We start from the raw sequence: 23,476 nt of genomic DNA, 5'->3' as shown, positions 1-23,476 counted from the left end.
TTTGGGCTGCACGATCAGTTTTACGGCACCAGAAAAATAATAAAAATCTGGGCAATTACAATAGGGTTTCAGCACTTCGTGCTTGAACCCCTAATAATAAATTCAGAAGTTTGGGGTCAGTAAGATTTTTTTCTGATTTGTTTTTCCTGGGGGACAGATAAATTAATACTTATATTCAGCAAATTCACATTAAATTGATCAAAAGTTTCTCTGAAATTGATCAAAAATTTCTATTCTTAATAAATGGTGTTCTTATGACCTTTCTATTCATCCAAGAATCCTGATAATATGTTTCAGTTTCCAAAAAGAAAAACTGTTTTCAACTTGGATAATCATAACAAATGTTTCTTGGCCACTGACACTGAAGACTGGAGTAATGATGCTGAAAATTCAGCTTTGCCAACACAGGAATAAATTACATAAGAGCTTTCAAAAATATATATTAAAAAAATCATACAACCTCAAATGTTTGAACAGTAGTGTATAATAAAGACTATGATTTTATGCTGTGCATGACTCAATTTCTTTTTTTTTTTTTACTTTGAAATACATTTTTGAAAATAACTGTTTTCAGATGCAAGGAAAATATTTCATTAAAAATGTCGGGTTGAATACCCATCATATAAAAATTAGAGTTTGTAGAAAATTGTAAAAATACTATTAAAAATCCATAAAACCAACATGTACACAAGATTACATTTCAAGACTTTATTTTAAAAAAGTCATCTTCCCAGACATCCTTATTCGTCACTGACCCTTACATGCTATATATATATATATATACATAAAATATACATACATACACACACACACGCACACACACACACACACACCTCCAAACATATACATGTAAGCTCACTCACATACATTTCTACACGTACATCCCGGACCCCACAATACACCACCACGGAGCACAGCGGTATCCGTCTCCCACATTTCCTCTCCTCTAGAAAGGTTAGAGACTTTTAGAAAGCAGAATTTTGGCACCCCCGGCTACGCTGTTTGATCCTGACACGTTGAAAAGAGGGTGTGATTTGTCCTGTAGTTGAGAGCACATCTGCTGTCTGACCTATATTTCCTGTTCTTTACGCAACTGATTGGAAAGACCACAGGGAAACGCGATGAGCAGGCAGCATCATGTTCCCAAAGTGAACATATCAGCGAGTCTGTGTGTGCTTGTGTCAAAAGTCTGCATGTACACCCGTGTGTGTGTGTGGCGGAAAGGGGGAGTTCATGTATGTTAATGCGTGTTTGAGCACAAGCGCTTGCCTTGCCTTCCAGGTCAGCTAGAAAAGTCATTACATAAAGCCGCTGTCTTTCCACAAGCCATAACTCTGGTTCTTTTGTATCAGTCTTGCCACTATTACAAGTCCAGCCTTGCACCGTTTCCCCTGGGTTTGTTTGTTGGTGGAGCTGAGACAAATTGCCATGCCTACAGGCGCTAAACCATACTGTGGGAATACTGATGGTCCTGGCCTTTACACAGAGTACTGCTTCCAGACCAGACACCGTATCAGGTATCCTGCAGGAAAATCTTATCCAAACTCTGCTTCTAATAACATGTCTGTTGCACACGGTTAATTACTCCATCACAGCTGCACGCTACAGCACTGAGTCAACAAGACAGCCAGAAAAATGGCTGAAATTCTCCTGGGATCAGAGTCCAGCTATTGAAGCTGTAGGCACTAGGTGTGGCTAGTACCTGGTTAGGGGGCCCTGGGTGTTTTTCTACCTTCTCTACCCTCTTAAAAATGAAGGTTAGTAATTTGGCATCTATGGTTCCAAGAAGAACCTTTAAGATCCATTAAACCTTTTTATTGCACAAAAGGTTCTTAAAATGGTATTATTAGTTATTATTTTCACTAAAAATGGTTCTTTTAAGAGGTTTTCACCCAAAGGATCTTTTGCTGTATGTAGTCAAAATGGTGGAAGGGATGCGTCATTCATAATTTAATTGAGAAACCCTTTTAAATTTCAATTCAAATTCTGAATTTAAACAGAGGTAACAAACAGAATGCAGAATTGCAATTTAAATTTAAAAGTACAATTAAAATGGAAAGAAGCTAAAAACTATGCTGAACTAAATTTTAAAGGTGGGGTACGTAGTTTTTCAAAAGCACTGTTGGACATTGTTCATATCTGAAATCATCCCAAACAAAACCACCCCTCTCTTCATTGCTCCGCCTCCAAAACTCACCCTCCAATCCTAACCACCCTGCTCCAAGTCAGTCTCGACCTGCGAATGCACTATCAACGATGCTAAACACCGCATTCTCTAGCTGCCGTCAGTGTGCAGTGGTTTACCTGCGCAACTGTCACTAGCTGGCCTCTGTTACACATGCAATGCGAGAGTGGATGTCTGTTTATGACAGCTGACGTGCAACAAAATGCTTCACAAAAAAATAAAGCGAAAATGATGAACGAATGACAAGGAAGCACAAAAAAATGAACATACAGTACACAAGAGTAAATACAAACAAGAATTCGTTGTTAGTTGCAAACAGCACAGCAGCTCCAGACAATCAATGCCACTCAAACCCAGTGTTACTCACATGTGAAGCGGAATCAAAGCAGCCTCTGCATCTGTTTTCAGGCCTTCCCACTTAGCTCTCTCCAGCGCTGGAAAGCTTTTCTAATATTTATACGGGTGCTACAGCCATTGCCCAGTCTTAAACCTTCATTCCAGTGATATTCTTTTGAGCTCTTATTGTGTCTCATCTCTCTTTCTGCAGTCTTTCTTTAAATCTCCCTCTTGCTCATTCTCTCTCCTCGACCATCATACGCTCCCTAATGCTGATTGGCTACACAATTGTTGTTGGTGTCGGTCCGACTAACTTCCAAACAGTGTTTTTGAAAAACTACTTACCCCACCTTTAACTATATATACAAAACTGTGTCAAGACAAATTAACCAAATTCAAAGGTTTTGAAAAATGCTGTCACCTTTACTTATATAGCGCTTTACACAATATAGATTGTTTTAAAGCAGATTTACAGTGAAAAACAGGAAAATAATGATTCAGTGATGAAAACAGAATTCAATTCTGCTTTAAAGAAAAAAAAAAAAAAAAGTGTAAAAAGCTGTGAAATTTAAACGTTTATACACTGGCGTTCAAAAGTTTGAGGTTGGTAAGCCTCTTATGAACGTAGAAACATGCATTTTCTGTAAGCTGCTCTGAAACGATATGTATTGCGAAAAGCGCTATATAAATAAATGTGAATTGAATTGAACCAAGGCATCCTTCATTTCATCAAAAATATTTAATTTTAATACATTTTAAAATGTAATTTATTCTTAATTTTTCAGCATCATTACTCCAGTCTTCAGTGACATGTATGATCCTTCAGAAGCATTTCCAATATTGGTATTTAAGTAACATTTCTTATTGTTATGAATGTTGAAAACAGTTTTGCTGTTCAATATTTTTATGGACACCACAATGCATTCCCCCAAAAGAACAGCTTTTATTTGAAAAATAAATATTTTGCACAATTATAAATGCTTTAGTTTTACTTTTAATTTTTTTATCTTAAAATCATACTAAACTTTACTGACCCCAAACTTTTGAAAGGTATTGTGGGTCTAACAGGGTAGAACAATACTTAATTTCCCATAATGCATTCTGAATTGATTGTTGAACTTTTACTGAATTGCAATTCAGTAGATTCCTCTTCCTGTCATTAAAAAAGGAGGTCAAACATTTGTTCTGATCATTTTTTTAACAATTAAAAAACAATAATAATACTGATTGTATGCAATTATGCTAATAATGACTGACATTTATAATACATCCGAGGGCATCAATCCCATTGTAGCGGTTTCCTGCTTGGAGTCGATTTGTCCCCTCAAAGAGCTCAAAACAGCCTCATCCTTATTCCGTTTCCATTCTGCTGGCTGTGGAGAGTAACTGGTCAAGGCCCTGTGAAGCTGGGGCTTTCCTTTGCACTAACAATAACAGGATCTCACCACCAGATGCTCTATGTCTATCTCTCCCTTTCTTAGTAAAGATATCCACTACGCTCTCCCAACTTTCCCCCGGTCTCATCACTTTCTGTCCACAGGACAGAAGAGAACAACACCCAATTATCAACAAAGGCTCCATTCATATCTTATCAAACCACCCTGGACTCAAAAGACTCAAGGAACCTCTTTCTTTGTGGTGCCCAACCACCATTATTCCATGTCCTCCTGGCTTCAGCAGGGTGTCTGTGGTCCTTATCTCCAGACAGAAGGGTGAAGACTCAGCGTAGCCTCAATTAATCTCTCTGTGAAATGAGCATTAGCCTCATCAATTTGCTTAACTTACTCTGAGAGAGCAATCGTTGTAATTGAGTGCTCATCTAATTAGAAATCATTTACACCCACAAAACATGTTTAGCACGTCGGGTTCAGTCCCTTTCAATAAAGCTGTCTTAGATGATTGGAGCTCATCTGGTCCAGGGTCAGGAGTGATCACACGGGTGTGAATGATTCTTATTGGAGGTGGCAAACACTGCGTGTAACATTTACTTTTCGAATTGATTTTGAAAGTTTGACTATGCATGAGGTGAGGGACTGATAGGTTTGGGATCCAAGCTAAATTTCATGACCTATGGCTCTATTCAATGTTGAGGGTAAGGCATTACAAGTAACGTGAGCTACGCAATCAGTAGGGCTGCACGACATATCAAAATTACCGGAATATAGCAAATTACATCTCACAACTGCATGCGATATTTGAATGATTTTAATAGGCTACTTCAAAACGTGCGAAAAATCAAAGTTTTAGGTTGATGCATATAGCAGAGAATAGACTGAGCAAGCGACTGTTACTTACGTGACATTAAAAAGAGTTATTAAGCTCAATAAGTTGTGGAAAACAGCAACTTGAGGTCGCCTCTCTGACAGCGTGTGATCCTTTCAGTTCGCTTTAGCACTCGAATGGTCAATTACAGTTATGTCGAAATGCCAGTCTTGACAAGTATTCATGTAAACAGTCGGTTATGTCTTAACATGAACGTTATCATTTGGGAAAGAATTCTGATGCGTGTCAATAGGATCCGTGCATTAGGTCTTAAAGGGACAACAGCCTAATACAGTAAACCTGCTGCTATCTGAAGAAAAAGAGCTTTATTATGAATCAGTGTATATTTAATTAATTTGAAGGCTATGCAGTGTTTTAGTTTTACCTTTGATTAATCCGTTTCTGTCTTGTTTCTACTTGAATGCTACTGTTAAATATATCTAATGTAGGCCTACCTGAAAAACTTAAAGCAATGTTTATTTCACTTGTATCTTTGTTTTATTGTATTTGTCCTATTCTTTGTAGTTCTTATTTGTAATAACAAAGATAAATTAAAATCAGGTATTTTTGTTTACCTGGATGTTTTTGATGTAGCTTAAAATAACTATATATTTCCAAGTTGAGCAAAGAGTTTTTGGTATTTAAATATTGGCATTAAATTGTTTTGTTTGTTTACATTGATGGTAAAATTACATTGTCAGATTTGTAAAATTACTTTTTATGTAATGCTAAAAAACAGCTGTTCACTTTCAGAAGTTGTAGAGATGCTTTCTTTTCCCAGAAAAAATGTGAAACATATATATTGGACATATTATTTTAGTTTTTAAATATTTTTAAATATAATTTCAATTGATTTCACACACTTAAAGCAATATCGTATCGCATATCGAATATCGCATTATTTAACAAGGTATCGCATATCCCTAGTAATCAGATTACTTTTTAAGTAACTAGTAAAGTAACGCATTACTTTTAAATTTACAACAAAATTTCTGAGATATTTTTTTTTTTCAAACAAGTTACTTTGTTTTCCCATTTATAGACTGACATATCTCTTGTTTGTTAGAACTGCGCCCTCTACTGTACAGGCATGGATTTGCATTTCCTTCAGCCTGAGGCTTATTCATTTTACATTTGGTGTGAAAGGGCCTTTACATTTGCCAAAAACAGAACTTTTTTGTTGTTATAAAAACAAACAAACAGCCCAGCCCAGATGAGAAAAAGTAACGCAAAAGTAATGTAACACATTACTTTCCATAAAAAGTAACTAAGTAATGCAATTAGTTACTTTTTTAGGGAGTAACGTAATATTGCAATACATTACTTTTAAAAGTAACTTTCCCCAACACTGGTTCTCTACTTTACCACAGTTTTCCCACCATTGCTATTCAGTACGAAATACACAACGTGACTAGTAACGCTCGATTCTTGATTAAATGACTCAAATCAGTTATTTTCAGAAAATCAAAAACATACTGCACAACCAGTGAAATCTGAATCCCGAGCTAATGGTTTTTATAAGCTGGTTCTTTTTAGTAATATCACAAACATACTGCATGACCACCAGTAAAGTCTGATTCCTGAGTGAATGATTCTTAGTTTATTTAGTGAATCACAAACACACAGCACAACCAGCAAATTCTTAGTCTTGAGTGAATGATTCTTACAAGCCAGTTCTTTGAGAATTACAAACATACAGCGCAGCCAGTGAATCCAGATTCCCAAGAACATATATAGTGTTATGTTGTTCTGAAGGCTCTTAATATTTAAGTTTTTTTCTTTCCGTTTTCAAAATATTTCTTAAACAGAATCAGAATCATTAGGAAGAATCAGAATTGCTCCTGAATGATTCCCATTCCAAGGGACAGTGCAACAGCTACACATTTTTTATGGTAACTGGATGGATTTCAAAGGCAAGCATAAGTATATCTTGCAAGGGCTTATCTTTCATGTTTACACACTTGGTTGAGTTTATTACGCCTTTCAAAAGAGGGAAATACACAACTTTAGTTTCAGCGCACGGATCTGGCATTTCCTTCCTCGCGAGTAGTTCCCCGTCCTGTCGGAAAGGATAAACACAAAAACAAGCAACCTCCCATTATGCACAGCTGATGCTGCTCTCCTCCCAAAGACACTATCATCCTTTCAAAGAGAGGAAAACAGATGCTTGGAGTTAATAAGATTAGTTTGGGAGCTTCCCTACCCATCTACACTATGGCTATGATAAGAAACTCTCTATGTTTATCCATGAAATGTGGTAGCTGGTTATGAATGACTGTACTGTCCATCTACAGATTCCAAATATTAGCATCATCTGGCACTTACAGACATATCAGGTGCTGGGATGGCATCAGCTTCAAACAAACAGAGAGCCATTTGGACAAAGAGACAGTTGTTTACCACAAAAGGCATATAAAACCTCCTCTGTGATGTGACTTCAGATTCCTGTTGCCCCCAGGAAATCTTGTTCAATTCGCACAATAAGATTGTGTGTATTGAGACAGCTGGAGCTATGTGGGAACTGGTGAAGTATGTGTTAAAGCTTTCCTGTAATGTGATATAACAGCTTGAATTCATGGAAAGCTCCCGCTCACTCACTGAAAAAGGGAAATTCACTAAAAATCCTGATAGTGACGTTTTTTTTTTCTCCAAGTCTCTACAAATGAAACATATTTACCACAATAATTCCTATAGATGCACACCACAAAGTCATTTGATTGGCTATTGCTGAACTTATCTAATGATATGTCAGTAAGCACCTGGTCAGGTTGCAGGTGGTTCTCCTATAAGAATACAGCATGCAAAAGTGGTGCAACCATTTAGTGAATTTGCCTCCAAGGATTTTATAAGTGAGTGTCTCTTTCCCATCTTTTCTTTTTAAAGAACTATTATTATCAGTTAATGCTTCAGGCAATATGATGTTATAATGTTTTGAGCTGTTTTTGCACATCAGGGCATATATTTAGGGGAGAGACTCATGGTTGCAACTGTCAAAAAGAGCACATAACACCCCTCATTACCCATGAGTCACTGTAAAGAATTAGTGAGAAAGAGCACTTCAGAGTTTACTGTTTCCTGTTTATTAAGATATGGTGCCTTGAAGGCTGATACAAACCCAGAGAGAATGTCAAACGGCTTAAAAGATAACAGTTAAAAAAAAAAAAAAGTCTTTCATTTCAGATCAGGAGAATAAACAATCTGCTCTCAGAGTCTAACCCTCGGTCTGCGACTGCCATTTGTTTAGACTTTTACACTAACAGAAATAATTGGCTCTCAGTTTCATCTATCAACTCTAAACTTGACTTTCTTTTTGCAACTGTCAAGATAACCTTCTTCACAAAGGGTATGGAAATTATGAAAAAACACCAAACCGCCAATCACGCAAAAGCCCCCCTGTTGAAAGTGCCAATCTGAGGTCCTTTAGTTTAAAAGGGGGGTTTGGGATTCAAGATGAATAAAGAGTGAGATTTTTCTCTCTCTTGAAACCGGAGTACCTGTAGGTTTGTTGTTTGACCCATCTATTTCCCACAGCTCTTTAAGAGAATTGGAAACTCAGGCCCAAGAGAAAGATCAATCAATAGCACATGCGAATGGCCTTTTCAGATCAAAGTCGGCCTAATGTGGGCAGAGAAGCTGTCAAAACAATGGACTCCCTGCATAACAAAGTCTTTGCGATGTGAGATCAGTTCCTCCAAGAGCACATATTTCACAGATTAAATATAGAAAGCTTCACCAAGCATAACAAACAGTAGATTATCGAAGGCACGAGCGAGGACCGGTGAGTCACATCTGTAGAATGAAGGTGCGACATGTTATGACGCGGTGGAGCGGTTACCGTAACAGTAGAGACGCTCCAGCCGCACTCTGATTACAGTCACTGGGCTGTGATTATATCCTTGACACCCAACATGACAGACAGCAAAACCCTAAAATGCTATTTCCGCTCATGCCAGCATGACAGTTTCAAATGGCCCCCTATCGAACCTCTGGAGGTACTGTATCTCAGAGCAGCCACCCTGTGGAGCAACTGCTCTGATATTCAGACTTGGATGATCAAAGAAATATTTGGAATGGAGCAACATCTTGGTCTAACAAATAAGGGGATTAAGTTGCACTTCTGTTGACAGATTGATTCAATGAACCTTTGAACTGACACCTTAATTAAAAAATTCCATGATTCTAAAAAAAATAAATATGTTGAGAATATTTAATAACAGTAAGATGAAAACATTCTGGCTAAAGTTTGTCAGGAGCATCCTTTGTAAAATTCTGCTGTATAACATGCAGTGACTCGCCCATATTAAATGTGAAATGTTACATTTATTTACATAAAGCTGGCTTGCTTAAAGGGATAGTTCACCCAAAAAGAAATGTCATCATCATATGGTTTCTAAAAATGTGTTTAAAACACTTTAAAAGTCCTTGTTTTTTATGTTTTTAAGAAAGTTTCCATGGGTTCAAGTAGAATAAAATGTAAAATTCATATGCCCTCATAATCTTTAATCAAAAACATTCATCATAACAGTGTTTGTTCTCTTCACGCATGTCTCGGCAGAGAATAGGGTTAAATTAAACTGCAAACTGGCATTCAGAGCTGCCTCCAGTTAGTAAGCAACACCCAACTTCCAATGATCCAATCAATTTCTGAAGGATGAAATAAAATCCTGCTTTACATTTTTCTCATTCCAGAAGCCATTTCACTTGGATATACTTCACAATAGGGAAGAAAAGACTATTGCAACTTCTTCTGCTTAATGCCGATTTAACTCTTTCCCCACCATTGACAGAATATTGATGGAATTTTCCGTCATTTACGACACAACACTTCCCTACCATTGATGGAAATTTCCGGCAATCCATGTTTTCATTGTTAGGGACTTTAAGTAGCCGACTGTATGATTTTGAGATCCATCTTTTCATACTGAGGACAACTGAGGGACTCAAACACAACTATTAAAAAAGGTTCAAACATTCACTGATGCTCCAGAAGGAAACACGATGCATTAAGAGCCGGGGGGTGAAAACTTTTTGAATTTGAAGATCAAGGTAAATTGTACTTAATTTTTCTTCTGGGAAACATGCATGTATCTTCTGTTGCTTCCGATGGGCAGTACTAAATGAAAAAATAATAATAATAATTTCAACAAAATAAGAAAAATGTGGACATTTTCATCCTGTTCAAAAGTTTTCACCCCCCAGATCTTATTGCATCGTGTTTCCTTCTGGAGCATCAGTGAACGTTTAAGCACATGCGCAACTAACTGCTACTTCGCGACATTCTACTGTAACCGTCTACTACACGAGAACAGCCGATTTACCGTAGTCGTTACTACGTGACAGATTAAGAAAGTTAATGTTATGTGTATGGTATGTGGCATTGTAATTGTCTCTGTATATCATTAAATGCCCAAAGCAACCATTCTCTTGCTTTTTAAAATCATTTTCCTTTTTTTGTATTTTGTCAAATGATTAAATTATTCCCTACGCCGTCCTCTTTACTGTTGCTTAGTGATTTTTGCATTCTTTAGCTACAACAGTTAACCATTTACTGCCGTTGCTGTTCCATCAGCAGATGTTGCTTAAAGTCCCTGTTATACGGAAGGCAGCATCTTCTGAAAGAGTACATAATCCCCGGATCAAAACACAGGTGAAGCAGCAGCGGAAATAAGCGATATAAGCATCGCTTAGGCACATGTAACCTAACGCGATCCTCAAACATTAAACAGCATATAAATCAAAACTGCATAACGTTAGCAAATGCAATGTTGACCCAGGACAAGGTATAAGACTGTGAAACTTTTGGGGTGTTGATGGAAGTGATCTGCTCCATCTATGTTTTGATCATTGTTCTGAATCCGACCCGGACGCAGTCTTTGACAAAAATGTGATTTTCTCAGCCTTTTATTCAAAATGTTGCTTTTTTTTTATTAAACTTACATTCAAGTGTTGATCAAAATGAATACATTAAGCTATAATAAAATTATTAAAATTTAAAGCAGAGGCTCTGTTCTTTTTTTTTTTTTTGATATATTGCATGTATATAATTCATACAACAAAATATTCTGGGGGCCAAGAAAGTTTTGTGGAAATTGATCAAAAATGCTGGCAGTGGCTGGCAACTTTATATTTAAAAAAAAAAATATATATATAAAAAAAATTCCTGGCAGGTAAAGAGTTAACAGTCTTATGCAACACTATCAAGGTGTGCAACCTCATATAAATTAAATACTTTTAAAACAATTACAATTTATCTATGAATCCCAGGAAAATATATTGGACACTAGCTGTCAGATTGTTGATATTCCTTGACTAAGTATATCTTTGTCTGCAGAAGTCTCAGAGGTAAGTTCTCAGCAGAAACAGGTTTTTCCCTCATGCTAAATCATAAACTCTAAGCTGAGCCCCCCTTCTCATGCCCCTTCACCGTGCCTGTTCGCCAGAGGAAAAACACAGATAGATCGAAAACGCCCCAAACCAGCTGCCATGCATTACTGCTGGCACTTTCTAAATCAGCGATTCTGTCCAAGGACCTGAATGATGTGCTCACTCCCTGTCACATGTTTGGAATGAGCTGTGTGCACAGCCCATTAGCAGATTGGCTGTTCGAGACAATATACCGCTCGTTATTAATGGACAACATATATCATATCATATGCAAACAGATATCAAGTTACCAGCTGCATTGGATCACACTGTCAAAAAGAAAGTTTACTTGTTAGTGAAAAGATAATCTTTGGTACAAAAACTGGATTATCCACATAAACTACATGAAACATGTTCGTTTCTGCTCCACTGAGACCTCATTCAAATTATTCATGAATACTGAAACCACAATTCTACACAGCTAGACTACCATGTCAGTATAACTAATGTCACACTTAAGCACTTGTGGCATTATTTGTTTAGGAAGCGGGCCAGATTTAACAAAGATCCCCCTGTCTAAAGTGTAAAAAACTCCCAGAGAACCTTTGCATCCACAATATCAGGTTAATAAAACCTGTCCTGTGTTGTTATGGGTGTATTGTGTTGAACTCAACAAGGCTAGCTCCCCGCACAGACTGCCATCACAACTGAACATCTGAACCCATGATGTGTGCATACTTCCCTCAGGGTGGAAATATTTTTCCACTAAGAATTAATTAATCCCATCCAATTACCTATTTTTTTCCCCCAAACACTCTCATTTCTCTTATCAGTCATGAAGCCCCCTGGGCAGCTGATCTGAACTCATTCACATCAAGACTATCAAGCTTATTCTAAAACAAGAATGGAGGGCAATCCTGTGATTCATCATGATGTCATTTATTCAACACAATCAGATTCCTGAATTTTGACAAGAAAGCAGTTATAAAATGAACTAGCATAAAATGTCTTGAGTGTCATTTTCAATTTAATGCATCCTTACTAAATAACAGTGTTAATTTCATATACGTACACATACGTGTCACAATATATCGCAATACAAAAATGAAACAATATCGTATTGTTGATAGTGACAATATGTGTTGTGTATAGAAAATCCAAGTTAACAGTGTTAGTATCATTACTACTACTACTACTACTATATATATAATGTTAAATATAATGTATAATAATACAATGGGGGAATATTTGTGGGTCCTGATTATGCCAAATGTTACCAGTAAAAAGTGGCCTACATTATTTTAAATATATCTAGTCAGTGACAGAATGCAAACATACTCATCTAAAACAATTTTGTATTTTCAGCTTCAGAATCATTAATATTTTTAATTATATTATATTATATTATATTATATTATATTATATTATATTATATTATATTATATTATATTATATTATAAAATTTGGGACCAAAAATTATTCAGACACTTTGACCTGACCATGTTTTGCTTAAGTGTTATAATCTGACATACAGTAATTAAGATTAATGTTTTCTGACACAGTTTAACTCTGAGATTTTGTCATATTTTATTACCAGGTTGGAAATACACTTTGCAGGACAGCGGGTCCTAGATGGTTTAGATGGTGCCTAAGGGTGCTCAGTGTTTACACTTTTGAGGGAGATAAACCCATGGCATACTAATAGTAGTCAATGAACAAAAAATTGTATATATTTCATCTTTAAAACTGATCTTTAAAAACACCAATAATTTAATAACAGTGTTACATGTAATCTATAGCAACATGAATATTTATTTTTCAAAATGTTGTGATGCCTAAATGAACTTCTAGCATTTACAATCATTGATTTTAGTTTTTTACTTTACTAAGACAAACTGACTATAACATGAAAACAATTATCAGAGTATCAATATCAGCCATAATATTGGTGCATCCCTAGAACTGAGAGCATTACACAATTAATAATATAGTAAAGCATAAAGCAGCTCAAAGAATTATGAAATTAGCCCAAATATAAGCACCCTTGTAAGGGGCAGGGGGTCTGCAGAACTTTTTGAAAGACGTGCAATTGAAATCTCTGGAGTTTTACGCGAAATGCTTATTCTGTGAAGAAAGTTGAACATGGATGAGTTTAATCTTCATGACTTAAACAGGAAGACCTGATATCTGAACCAATTTCTCCCTAAAATGTGAATTTTCCTTAATCTTTATCCTTTTTAAAATGTAGCTGATGAATGCGTGGCCAAAAATTAGATTTAAAAGGTTGTCCTTCAGTTATCAACATTGACATTGCTTGCTCAGAGGATTAGATGAGGTCAAATGTGACCCAGAGGGCCATGTTTTCCTCTCATGGAAATGAGCGCTATCATGTTTAACTGTACTCAAAGGCACTACCTTAACACGTGAAATAAACATTACAGAGCACCTGAAGGTTGCTATGGTAATTTGTAAAAGCTCTTCTAGACTAAATACTGGGTTGTTATGGAATGGCAACACACACACACACACACACACACACACACACACACACAAAATGCCACCGAAACCCATAATCAGTGCTCATCTCTCCAATGCCTCAGACAGCATGCACAGGTAATAAATCATCAATGACAGCAAGCTAAATTATGCTAAATGAGGAGAAGACATCCAAATCTTTCTGAGAGAAAAGCACCAGATTCTGGTAAACAGGCAAGTCAATCCCATTACTGACCCACCTCTATGGGCCTAAGATAAGAATACTGCTGCTTGTTAATGTTGTCTTATCTGCTAAGGAAACACATTTCATTCTCAATACAAAAGAAGATGTGATATGACTGAAAATGGCACCAGGCATGGACCATAAATAGTCTTTAAAAAAAGAAAAGAAACAAACAAGCAAACACTATATAGAAATTATTTCCTACATTCATAAAAATTAACTTGTACTCGACTGACTCTACAACATTTCATTTCTGCTCTCTGAACTTTCTGTCTATTTAGAAACACAGAAATTGATAAAGTAACTTAAACTGTTTAACTCAAAGAAAGGCGATAAACTTCTAAAAAGCCAAGCGTTCTCTTGTTCTATCTCTAAGCTGGAGGGGATAATGGGAGGGTGGCCTTAAACATCTGCTTGGGAAGAATTTATTCCCTAAATCATTGTCATTAGATCCAGAATAAATTGTGCTGTAAAAAGGACCAAAGAGCTTTCAGCCTTCATCAGACAAGTGGAGACATGAAGCCAAGACCTAAGAGCTGGGGGGAGCAAAAAGAGGGAGCCTTGGGAAAAAATCTTTTTCATTTCGACTGGATTTCAATACTGTAAAAACGCAGAAAGCAGCACTTTGACATTTTGAAATGAAGAAATAGCAAGTTTAATGGAATTTTACACTATGAATATGTGAAGAACTTCTAAGGTCATCGTGATGAAAAGAAACGCAACTCATCAGTACATCAGCAGACTGCAGACATGCTTTATTTTACCACATAAGTAGCTGTGGTGGTCTTGCTGTATTTATGAGCAGCTTCAAAGTTGATTTCACTCTCTCTCTCGGTTAGAGGAAGAGAGCAGAGGATGGCCCTTTGGCTGTTTTTGTTGTCATGTTTTTTTTTTTTTTTTTTTTTTTTTTTTTACTAACAAACTCTTAGAGCAGAAGGGAGTGATAGCAAAACAATAATTTAAGCAGCCAACATGCATCAGAATCACATTTTTAATGTTTACAGCCAGTTGTAAGATGATGACTGATTTTTCAAGACCTTCTATACATGTCTATATTTTAACATTAGATTTCAATACATGTGAGGAACAAGAAGTGTCTCCCTCATCAAGATATGAACAAACGGTTTTTAGTCATAGGTAGCTTACTACAAAAAAAGCACTTCAAAAAATTTAAAATTAAAGGTGCAATGTGTATTTTTTGACACTGAAATGCCTCTTTTATTCCAGCTTGATGTATAGACTATAAGTAAGCAATATGTAGGCTGGTAAAAAAAAAAAAAAAAATCTGACCAGCCCAGCATAGCAACTCTGGCTCAACCAATGATGCAAGTTTGCGGCCAATAGAACATGAGGGGAATATTCATAAAAACCTGTCATTTTTGCAGTTCTTTCTGGTGCTGTGCTAATAAAACATTGCTCTATTAGTTTGAGAATTCCAACCAGCCCAGGATAGTAACACACTGGCTCAACTAATGATGCGAGTTTGGGGATGGGCTATATTTTTGGACGACCAAAAGAAGATGGGAGGAATGTTCATTAAAACCTTTGCAATTCTTTTTGGTGCTGTTCTATCAAAACATTGCTCTGTTTGTTTGAGAGAACCGACCAGCCCAGTATAGTAACACTGTCTCAACCAGTAATCCGTGTTTGGGGGCAGGGATATCCATTTAGTTGGCCAATAGAAGATGAGTGGGTGACGTGATGCCTAAATATATCCTAATTTCAAAAATATTAAGAACTTATTCTATAGCATCTGTATTCCACAAATAAAAACAAGGTTGAGATATGAATTTGGAATAACACACTAGCATAATATTAGACTTACTACCTCCTCTGAAGTATCTGATGAACACTTTACTATGATAATGTAGTATGTAGCATGTTAGCCACTATTCCAATCCACTTTCAACAATGTCAACCGTTGTTACTACTGGCTGGTGTTACTGGGGTAATTTTCATTGCAAAACTGCATACACAATAACATGATGGTTTAAACTTTGAATGTAATTTATAGTAAAACAAAAAATTAATTACATGTTGTACAACAAAACCCAACACGTTGAACAGATGTCACTCTTTAATAATAATAAATGTTATTATTATGTAAGTTTTATTCATAATGTTTCCTACTTTTACCCGATAATTTCACACTGGTATCGTCCAGGTATAACAGGTATTACTGTGGCAAGCCTACGTATGATACACAACACATACTTTCAGTATTCACATAGACATACTTTTTTAAACAGTTGAGAAACAGGTTCTTTATCAAATGTAGTACATACTCATAGTATCCAAATCTGAAAGCAGCTTACAAGAGATTTAGTAAAAAAAAAAAACTCAAAATATACTTCAAGTCATCATAATAACCCTATAGGATAGCTTATGGCATTAACATTAGCGTCTTTACTGACAGCATAAATTAACTGGGAAACCCAGCAGTCCCAAAAGGACAGCTATAAACGCAGTTGGGAGCATGTCATGTGTTTGGCCTCAACAGTGAATGATCTCTTTCCTTGTTATCACAGGAAACAGTGCAAAGGGCCTACATATAGCTCAATGATGGGTGGATGACGTGATGCCTAAATATACCCCCATTTCAAAAAGTAAAACAAGTCATAATGCACATGGAACATGATGAAAACATGGGTGGGTATTTCCCATTGGCTTTGTCAAAGGGCTACATCCGTACGCACTGCGCCCAGATATTTTGAGGGAAAAAATGAAAAGAAAACAAGACACCACAGAACCGCTGAAAAACACTGCCTGAAGCAGATAGCATGACATAAACAGCACCCACATCCCAGACTTTCACTGATGCAGCCATTGGGAAGTCGGTTTCATCCAAACCCATCAGCGCAGCCTTTACAGCTCAACCATCTGACAAACAGCAAATAACACATTTCAGCCTGAGGTACAAAGCCTGGGGCGGCACCCACTTTGCCACACTTACTAACATTGGAAATTATAAATCACTTAGTAAATGAAGTCATGTTTATGTTTCAGAGATGTTTCAGCGTGGGGGTTGGCTGCCTGGGATCTGTGCAGATGTCAAGACGCCCACCCTGATGTTAGCTTACTCGTGAGATGCACAACAAGCACTGCTAGATAAGCTATACAAGTAGGATCTATGAGGTCAAACACAGTTGTAGGCGCCCACTGATTCCCTCCAGTTCAATGCTCTCCGTTTTCTCAGGTCAGGAAATCCACCCCTCTCCTCTCTGCAACATGACCCCAGGAAATGAAGACGAAGGGAAAAACAACAGGAGGAGGCAAATATACAACATGTGGAGATGAAAAATCCCCAACTTATTTCTGGTCGGAATAAATCAAACCCACAGCTTTCCCAATATGTATTTTTGTCCGAAATATGTCAAAATGCATTAGAGTTTGTGGTACACCATAGTAATATCAAACATATTGCCATTTATGTGAATCCAACATGCACACGTCACCATTTTATTGCTTTGCACACCAATTACCTCACTAGCGACCAACATTTAGATACCTGTAAACCCTAATGCTCAAAATACTTAATTGGTTTGAGTAGGACAAACTTAAGTTGAACAAATTAGTTCAGTTAAATTAACTGTTATTAGAACTTTCTTTTTCTTTTGAGTTCACAGCACTGACATATTTCAAGTAAACTGAACCGTTTCATTGTTTTGAGTTGTATGAACTCATTTCTTTTAATTTAGACTAACTTAAGTTTAACTGAAACTGGGCTGGGATTTCTATTTCCTAGCATGTTTTGCCCATGGCACTCAAAAGGGAGAGTAAATGCTAAAATTAAGGGTTATATAATGTTTTTTTTTTGGTGTGTGTGTAAGATTAATGGTAAGAGAGATTTAGTAGTGATTAATGTTTTGTTATGCTAATTTAGAAGCGTTTCTGTTAATGTGGGTTTTTGGAGAGATACTATCATGGCGACAAGTGGTGCATGCTGCTTGGTTTGAGAGCAGGTAAGTTACATGTTTTAAGTTGCTGTACTCATTCAGTAAATGCTATACCATGCTATTGTTAACATGTTAGCAAATAAGCAAGTTGGCATTTTTTTAATTTTCTTAGGGTTTACAGTGAAGTAAATAACTCTTTGATTTGCAAGAACTTGAAGTAAAAAAAAAACAAAATCTTTTATGTTAATTGCTATCAAAATGTATGAGTTAGCCAACTTGGTACTTCAAGTTAGGAGCAATTAACATGCATGAGTACTACAAACTCCACTTGAAAGTTCTGCTTACTTAAAATTAGGAATAACTCAAAATTTGATGCAACTGATTACCTCAAATTTTTTGAGTTAACCCAACTTATTCGGGTTTACAGTGAACCCCATCCTTATCATTACTTATCATTACTATTATAAATTAACTACTAACAACTATTAATCAACTCTTGTAACCTGGCATTTTGTTTTTCAAAATATAAGGGCTGAATCTGAATTAACATACTAGCACTCCAATGATGATTAGCTTTTTATTGCTCTTTATCTGCTAAATAATCATTGTAAAGGCACATGTACTCTAAAGAGTAATGTCCTGATTCAATAGATATTTAAACACCAAAAATGGGTCAATGCGTGACAAACATGCTGTTGACTATGAATTATATATGCTTTCCACCCTGATGTCTTTGATATTACTAAGCCTCAGTTCTGAATTCATTATTGTCAATTGCTATGTAAAGCCATACATAAGAACATAATTATGGTGCCAAGACTCCAAGCCCTGTCTGGATTGCACTAATCCCAATGGCAAGTAAGGTAGGCGTGTATGGATTGGGTGAGATCACTGTAGCAGAGATTGACACACCTGAGAAATTTAACTGTATAAGGGTCTGATTCTGTAGCCTCTGGCACTGTTCAACTTAGCAACGTCTGCCAGGGATCACTTTACTGGGTAGGCAGTGATGACAGGCTCCCCTGAACTGTTATCACCGTTTGCATTCAGCTATTTGTTGATATGCCAGGAATTCCTCCTTTTTGTGTCTTTTTCTTCTCTCCCATCACCCTTTTTTCTACAGTATGTCAGTAAGGTGTGGAAAGACAGCTGCGATGACAGCAGCACTTCAAATAAAGTGCTGCCTTTAGACCCACACAGTTCTGTTTACTTAACTAAATATATTCTTTGCAAATGGCATACCTCCCATTTTAAGTGCATTAAATCAATAGACATGTAGCATAACCACCAGTGGCACTGAACAAGTTCTTCCAGTGAACTTTAACAACCCAATTATTAGCTATTCAGACCCTGAACTGAAATATTAAGAGCACTACATCTCACCTTCAGATCTCTTGAGCTCCTTGTGTTGTACTGCTGGGGAGTCTTTCTTGATGCCATTACTCAGGGGGATGACCAGACTCGGATCAGACACTGGCACCTTAGTCTCCACTCTGGAGAAAGAGGCGATCCGCTGTAATATGGAACCCACGCTCTCTTTGGCATGGATGTCATCCTGATCGATATCATTGCTGATCTCCATCTCTCCTGATGGGGAAGGTGGGGCAGGGGCCACCTGGACCACTTGGGGCTTAGAGACTACATTGAACTGAGGAGTCTGGGCTGGAGACAGCAGCACAGGAGATTCGCTGATGTTGGGTACTGGGATAGCTCCAGGAGGAGTGATGGGCTCTCTCTTTTCGATGATGTTGTTGTTGTGGGCCAGGGGTAGGTCGGTGCTGTCTAGGCTGCTGATGGATTCAGAGGGACTTGCCAAGACGATGGGACTGTTGGATAACATGTGGAATCTTGGAGGTGGTTTGGGTGCTCCTGGAGATTCCATCTGAGACTTGAAGACCAGGTTGTCAAGGTCAAGAGGGAACTTGTTGAGGCGCACTGGATCTTTAGGTCTGGGAGACTGGTTGTTAAGAGAGGAGTCCCTTGCAAAGGTACTGCTGTTCTGTATATTATTGGGACTTGTGCTCCACTGTGGACTTGTATTGGTGAATCGTGATCCAGGAGAAATCACTCGTCTCATTCCTGCAGTCTCCATCTGGAGGTCCAGAGATGGCATTGAGCCATGGCTAATACCCATGGATTCAGTTGGGATGACCAGAGGACCCTCCAGTTCTGAATGGAACATGTTCCCATGGGAGGAGAACTTCTTCAGGGCAGGGCTGCCTAAACGTTGGGCTTTGAATTCCCCAACACCAACAGGACTTTGAGGAGGGCTTGTGTAGGAGCAGAGTTTAGAAGAGGCCTGGTACTCCAGACTGGAAGAGGAGCTATGGAGACTGTCGTTGTCACTTCCTGGACCTGAAGATGAAATGAAGCCATTAGGGTTGAATCTGTTTTGAAAAGAGGCAGCTCGGTTGATCCCGGAGTTGGCATTGATAGTGGGCTTTTCCATTATCCCTCGGTTGAAGGAGAGACTGGACATCATCCTGTTTCTCATAACAGGGCTTTGGGCAGGACTGCAGCTGATACTAATCCTGGAGCGGTAAGGAGGAGACACCTGGTTCCCTGGACTCCTCACTTCATTTGTCTTGTTGAGGATTGCACTTGGGCTGATGGGAGATGTGACAGAAGATGTGGGGGAGAATGTGGGGATCTCATTCACATCATCAATATCAAAGGACCTCTTCAAAGCTGTATAAGGAAAAAGGACACAAATTTGATTAATTTTCAATGTTAGAAGACACTCTTGAAGGCTCAATGAATAATAAAAGACATAACATAATAAAATGAGGTAAGTTAATTTATACCTAACAACCAAAGGGCACATTTCATTTAAAAAAAACACTAGGCTATAATTTTTCAGGTAACACATTTCTGAATTTGTGAAAATACTGATAATACAGTACATCAAAGTTTTGGACTTTGTTCATGATAGAAATCATAAATCTGCTAGGACAGTCATTTCCTGTTTTTGATTTAAAGAGGCACTAAAACCTTAAAAGGATACACTTCATGGTGAGGGCAGCCTGGAGCTCTGACTGAATGGATGCCAGTCAGACAGATTTTGAAGGGCCAAGCCATAATTACACTGCTGTCTGTGCAATCTTGCTTTGAGAGGGACATAACAACTGTGAACAAATATGCTTTATTCTAGCACCAAGGTTATGTTTCATAAGTCTTTAAGACATTGGGACTGGTAGGAAAAGGTAGACAAAAATATTTGTACACCGCACAAAGATCATTGATGATCTGATTTAACTATTTCATACAAAGTATAAGAGTCAATAATTCAGTAGTATAAAGAAAATATAATTATAAACGTATCGAGTCTAGATAAATTAGCAAACAAAACCACTATATTCAAGATATGGTCTCTGAAAACATTTTTTTTTGTATATTTTTGCTTCTCAAGTAAATGTAATTCTTTAAATGATATTTGATTTTTTACTAGAAAACAAGACAAAATATACTGATTAAGGCCATGTTTTTTTGCAAATATTCATAACAATAGACCAGCTGCATCAAAATCCACATGACTGTGAAGTAAAAATTGTCAATATCTTCATGTCACCCCTATATCAACTTTAAAAGCATAGTGACATTTGTTCACAATTAAAAGCATGTCCTAAGGAAATTTTAGGTACAAGAAGATAGTGGAAACAGTCTCTTGTGGGGCTGAATGGTAAGTCTACACCTGGAGCATGTAAATTGTAGTGACACTGTATAATCTCCTCATTCTCAGAAGCTGCAACACAAAGCCGAAGGCAAACAGTGCTTTCCGACCTTTTCCCTTTGTGAGAGGCAGTGGCTTTTCCTCCAGCACAAAGGGCCAATTCAAAGACACAGTGTCAGGGGCTGAAGGCTTGGATTACAACAATCCTTCACCATGACTGAGAATTCCAGTGGCGAACAGCACAAATGTCCTAACAGCTCTGTGGCAGACCCAATTAGAAGTGGCAACTTCAGTATTTCATGTAGACACCATCGTGCCATGTGATGACAATTGGATCTGGCTAGGGTAGGATGCAATGAGGTGCTTGTAATTGGGGACTATCACGGCTTACATGCCATCTTTGGCATATCAAAAACCCTGGTATCATGACAGGATGTCAGAGGCAAAACTTGAGATTCTCAGGTTTTCCTCTTCAGGTGCTGCCTTGTATAAACAAGCAGATATCAGTGTGAAGCTATCATAGCATCTCGCCCAGCAGCCCTGATTTTATCTTCGCCCGGCAGGGGGCAGGGCTGGAGCCGAGGCTGTCTGTCTTCCTGTAGGGTATGCTACCAATTAGAGTCAAGAAGACTACAGGCACTAAATCAAATCAGATTTCACGCAGGAACAGCCCCCTCTTTTACAGTGAGGAGACCACAGACCCTTTGTTTCAGCTCACCCATCATCATCCGCACAGCTGTGAAAGTTTAGGCCTAATCGAATTTCAGCAGTAAGTCCCTTGGTAAGGCCGCCTGTGCATTGCTGCTACACAGAATGTCATTCTCTGTAGTACCCCAGAAGTCATTTAATATAAGAAGAACACCGTTAGGGTGCCATTTAATTCAGTGGAGGAGAGGTTAAAGTTGCAGTGTGTACTCTCACAATGGCACTCAAAGTGATCAAGAAGTAAACTTCAGCTTTAGCACTTAAGCGGACTACAGTTTTGGAAACCGAAAGAAAAGACACAAAGTGAGGGAAGAACATCAAACCAAGGGGCACAGTCTAACAGCTTTTTTTCTTTTCTTTTTTTTTTTACGATGCAGCACATGCAAGTGTAAACTTGTACTACCCTTTGACTGAGATAAAAAGGGGCTGGTATCAGGTAATTACTGGCACCCTGTCAAACACTCAGGAAATAATTACGCTGGCAGCCAAGCGCACCATCTCTGCGCAGTTCAATATTCTTTCTCTCAGCTTTGCTGCAGTTTAATCCTCTCTGTTAACACATGGAGTAGCACAATGCCTGCACAATCTGATAAAAGAGAGGAACCTGAGAATCTCCTTCTCTCTGCTCCCTTTTTCTTCATAGCTAAGCCCTGTCTCTCCTCTCGTTTGCACTGTGTTATGGCTCTTTGGGAAACGGGATGGATGTCAATGCCTCCTGTGATGATTATATGCTTCCTGTGGAAGAATTTGTTGACATTCCTTCATTAAGGACATTTTGGGTCCCTTTGTAATTTCCTGTTAACCATGTTCAATACAGCTTGGGAATGTTTGGCCCATGGGTAAAAACTTGATGGACTCATGGGCTAAACAAATCCATTGATTTCTGAAATATGACCAAAAGGGATAGTTCAACCAAAATTAAAATTTTGTCACTCCAAACCTTTCAATTTCCATCTGTTTTTGTTCATACAATGAAAGTCAATTTGGTCCAAAACAACACTACACTTCATTGCCATTTTGCAAATTATCTTTGCTCATTTTTCACAGAAGGCAGTCACGGAGGTGTAAAATGACATGAAGCTGAGTAAATGATAACAAAATTTTCATTTTTCATTGATCTCTTTAAAGGTTGTCAGCCACAAATAACCCAAAATACCTTGCACTTGAACAGTCAATATATCTCTGACCCTTTCTAAAGGAAGCCATATGCGGAAGAATAAAAGCGATGTTTCCTTATGTGTACTGTGCGTTCACACAGATTCAGGATCATGCAGTTCATGATTTTACGACACTAGCTGCTATGCTACTTTGGACCTTAAGTTTATGGTGTGGGGCTGCAA

The 23,476-nt window shown here is 37.7% G+C and overlaps 1 protein-coding gene across 1 annotated transcript in view; it reads right to left on the bottom strand.

Annotated features, from left to right (window-relative positions):
- septin12 (septin 12) overlaps positions 1-23,476 on the bottom strand; it is a 72,944-nt gene that overhangs the window by 42,508 nt on the left and 6,960 nt on the right. The window contains exon 2 of the mRNA XM_048203163.1: positions 19,145-20,449. Within this exon, the coding sequence (XP_048059120.1) occupies positions 19,145-20,449 (1,305 nt within the window). The remainder of the gene's footprint in view (positions 1-19,144; positions 20,450-23,476) is intronic.

The sequence above is a fragment of the Megalobrama amblycephala genome, linkage group LG1 (genome assembly GCF_018812025.1).
Source record: "Megalobrama amblycephala isolate DHTTF-2021 linkage group LG1, ASM1881202v1, whole genome shotgun sequence".
Lineage (NCBI taxonomy): Eukaryota > Metazoa > Chordata > Actinopteri > Cypriniformes > Xenocyprididae > Megalobrama > Megalobrama amblycephala.
Note: the sequence above shows the minus strand (reverse complement) of the source record. Positions and strands in the feature narration are given on the sequence as shown.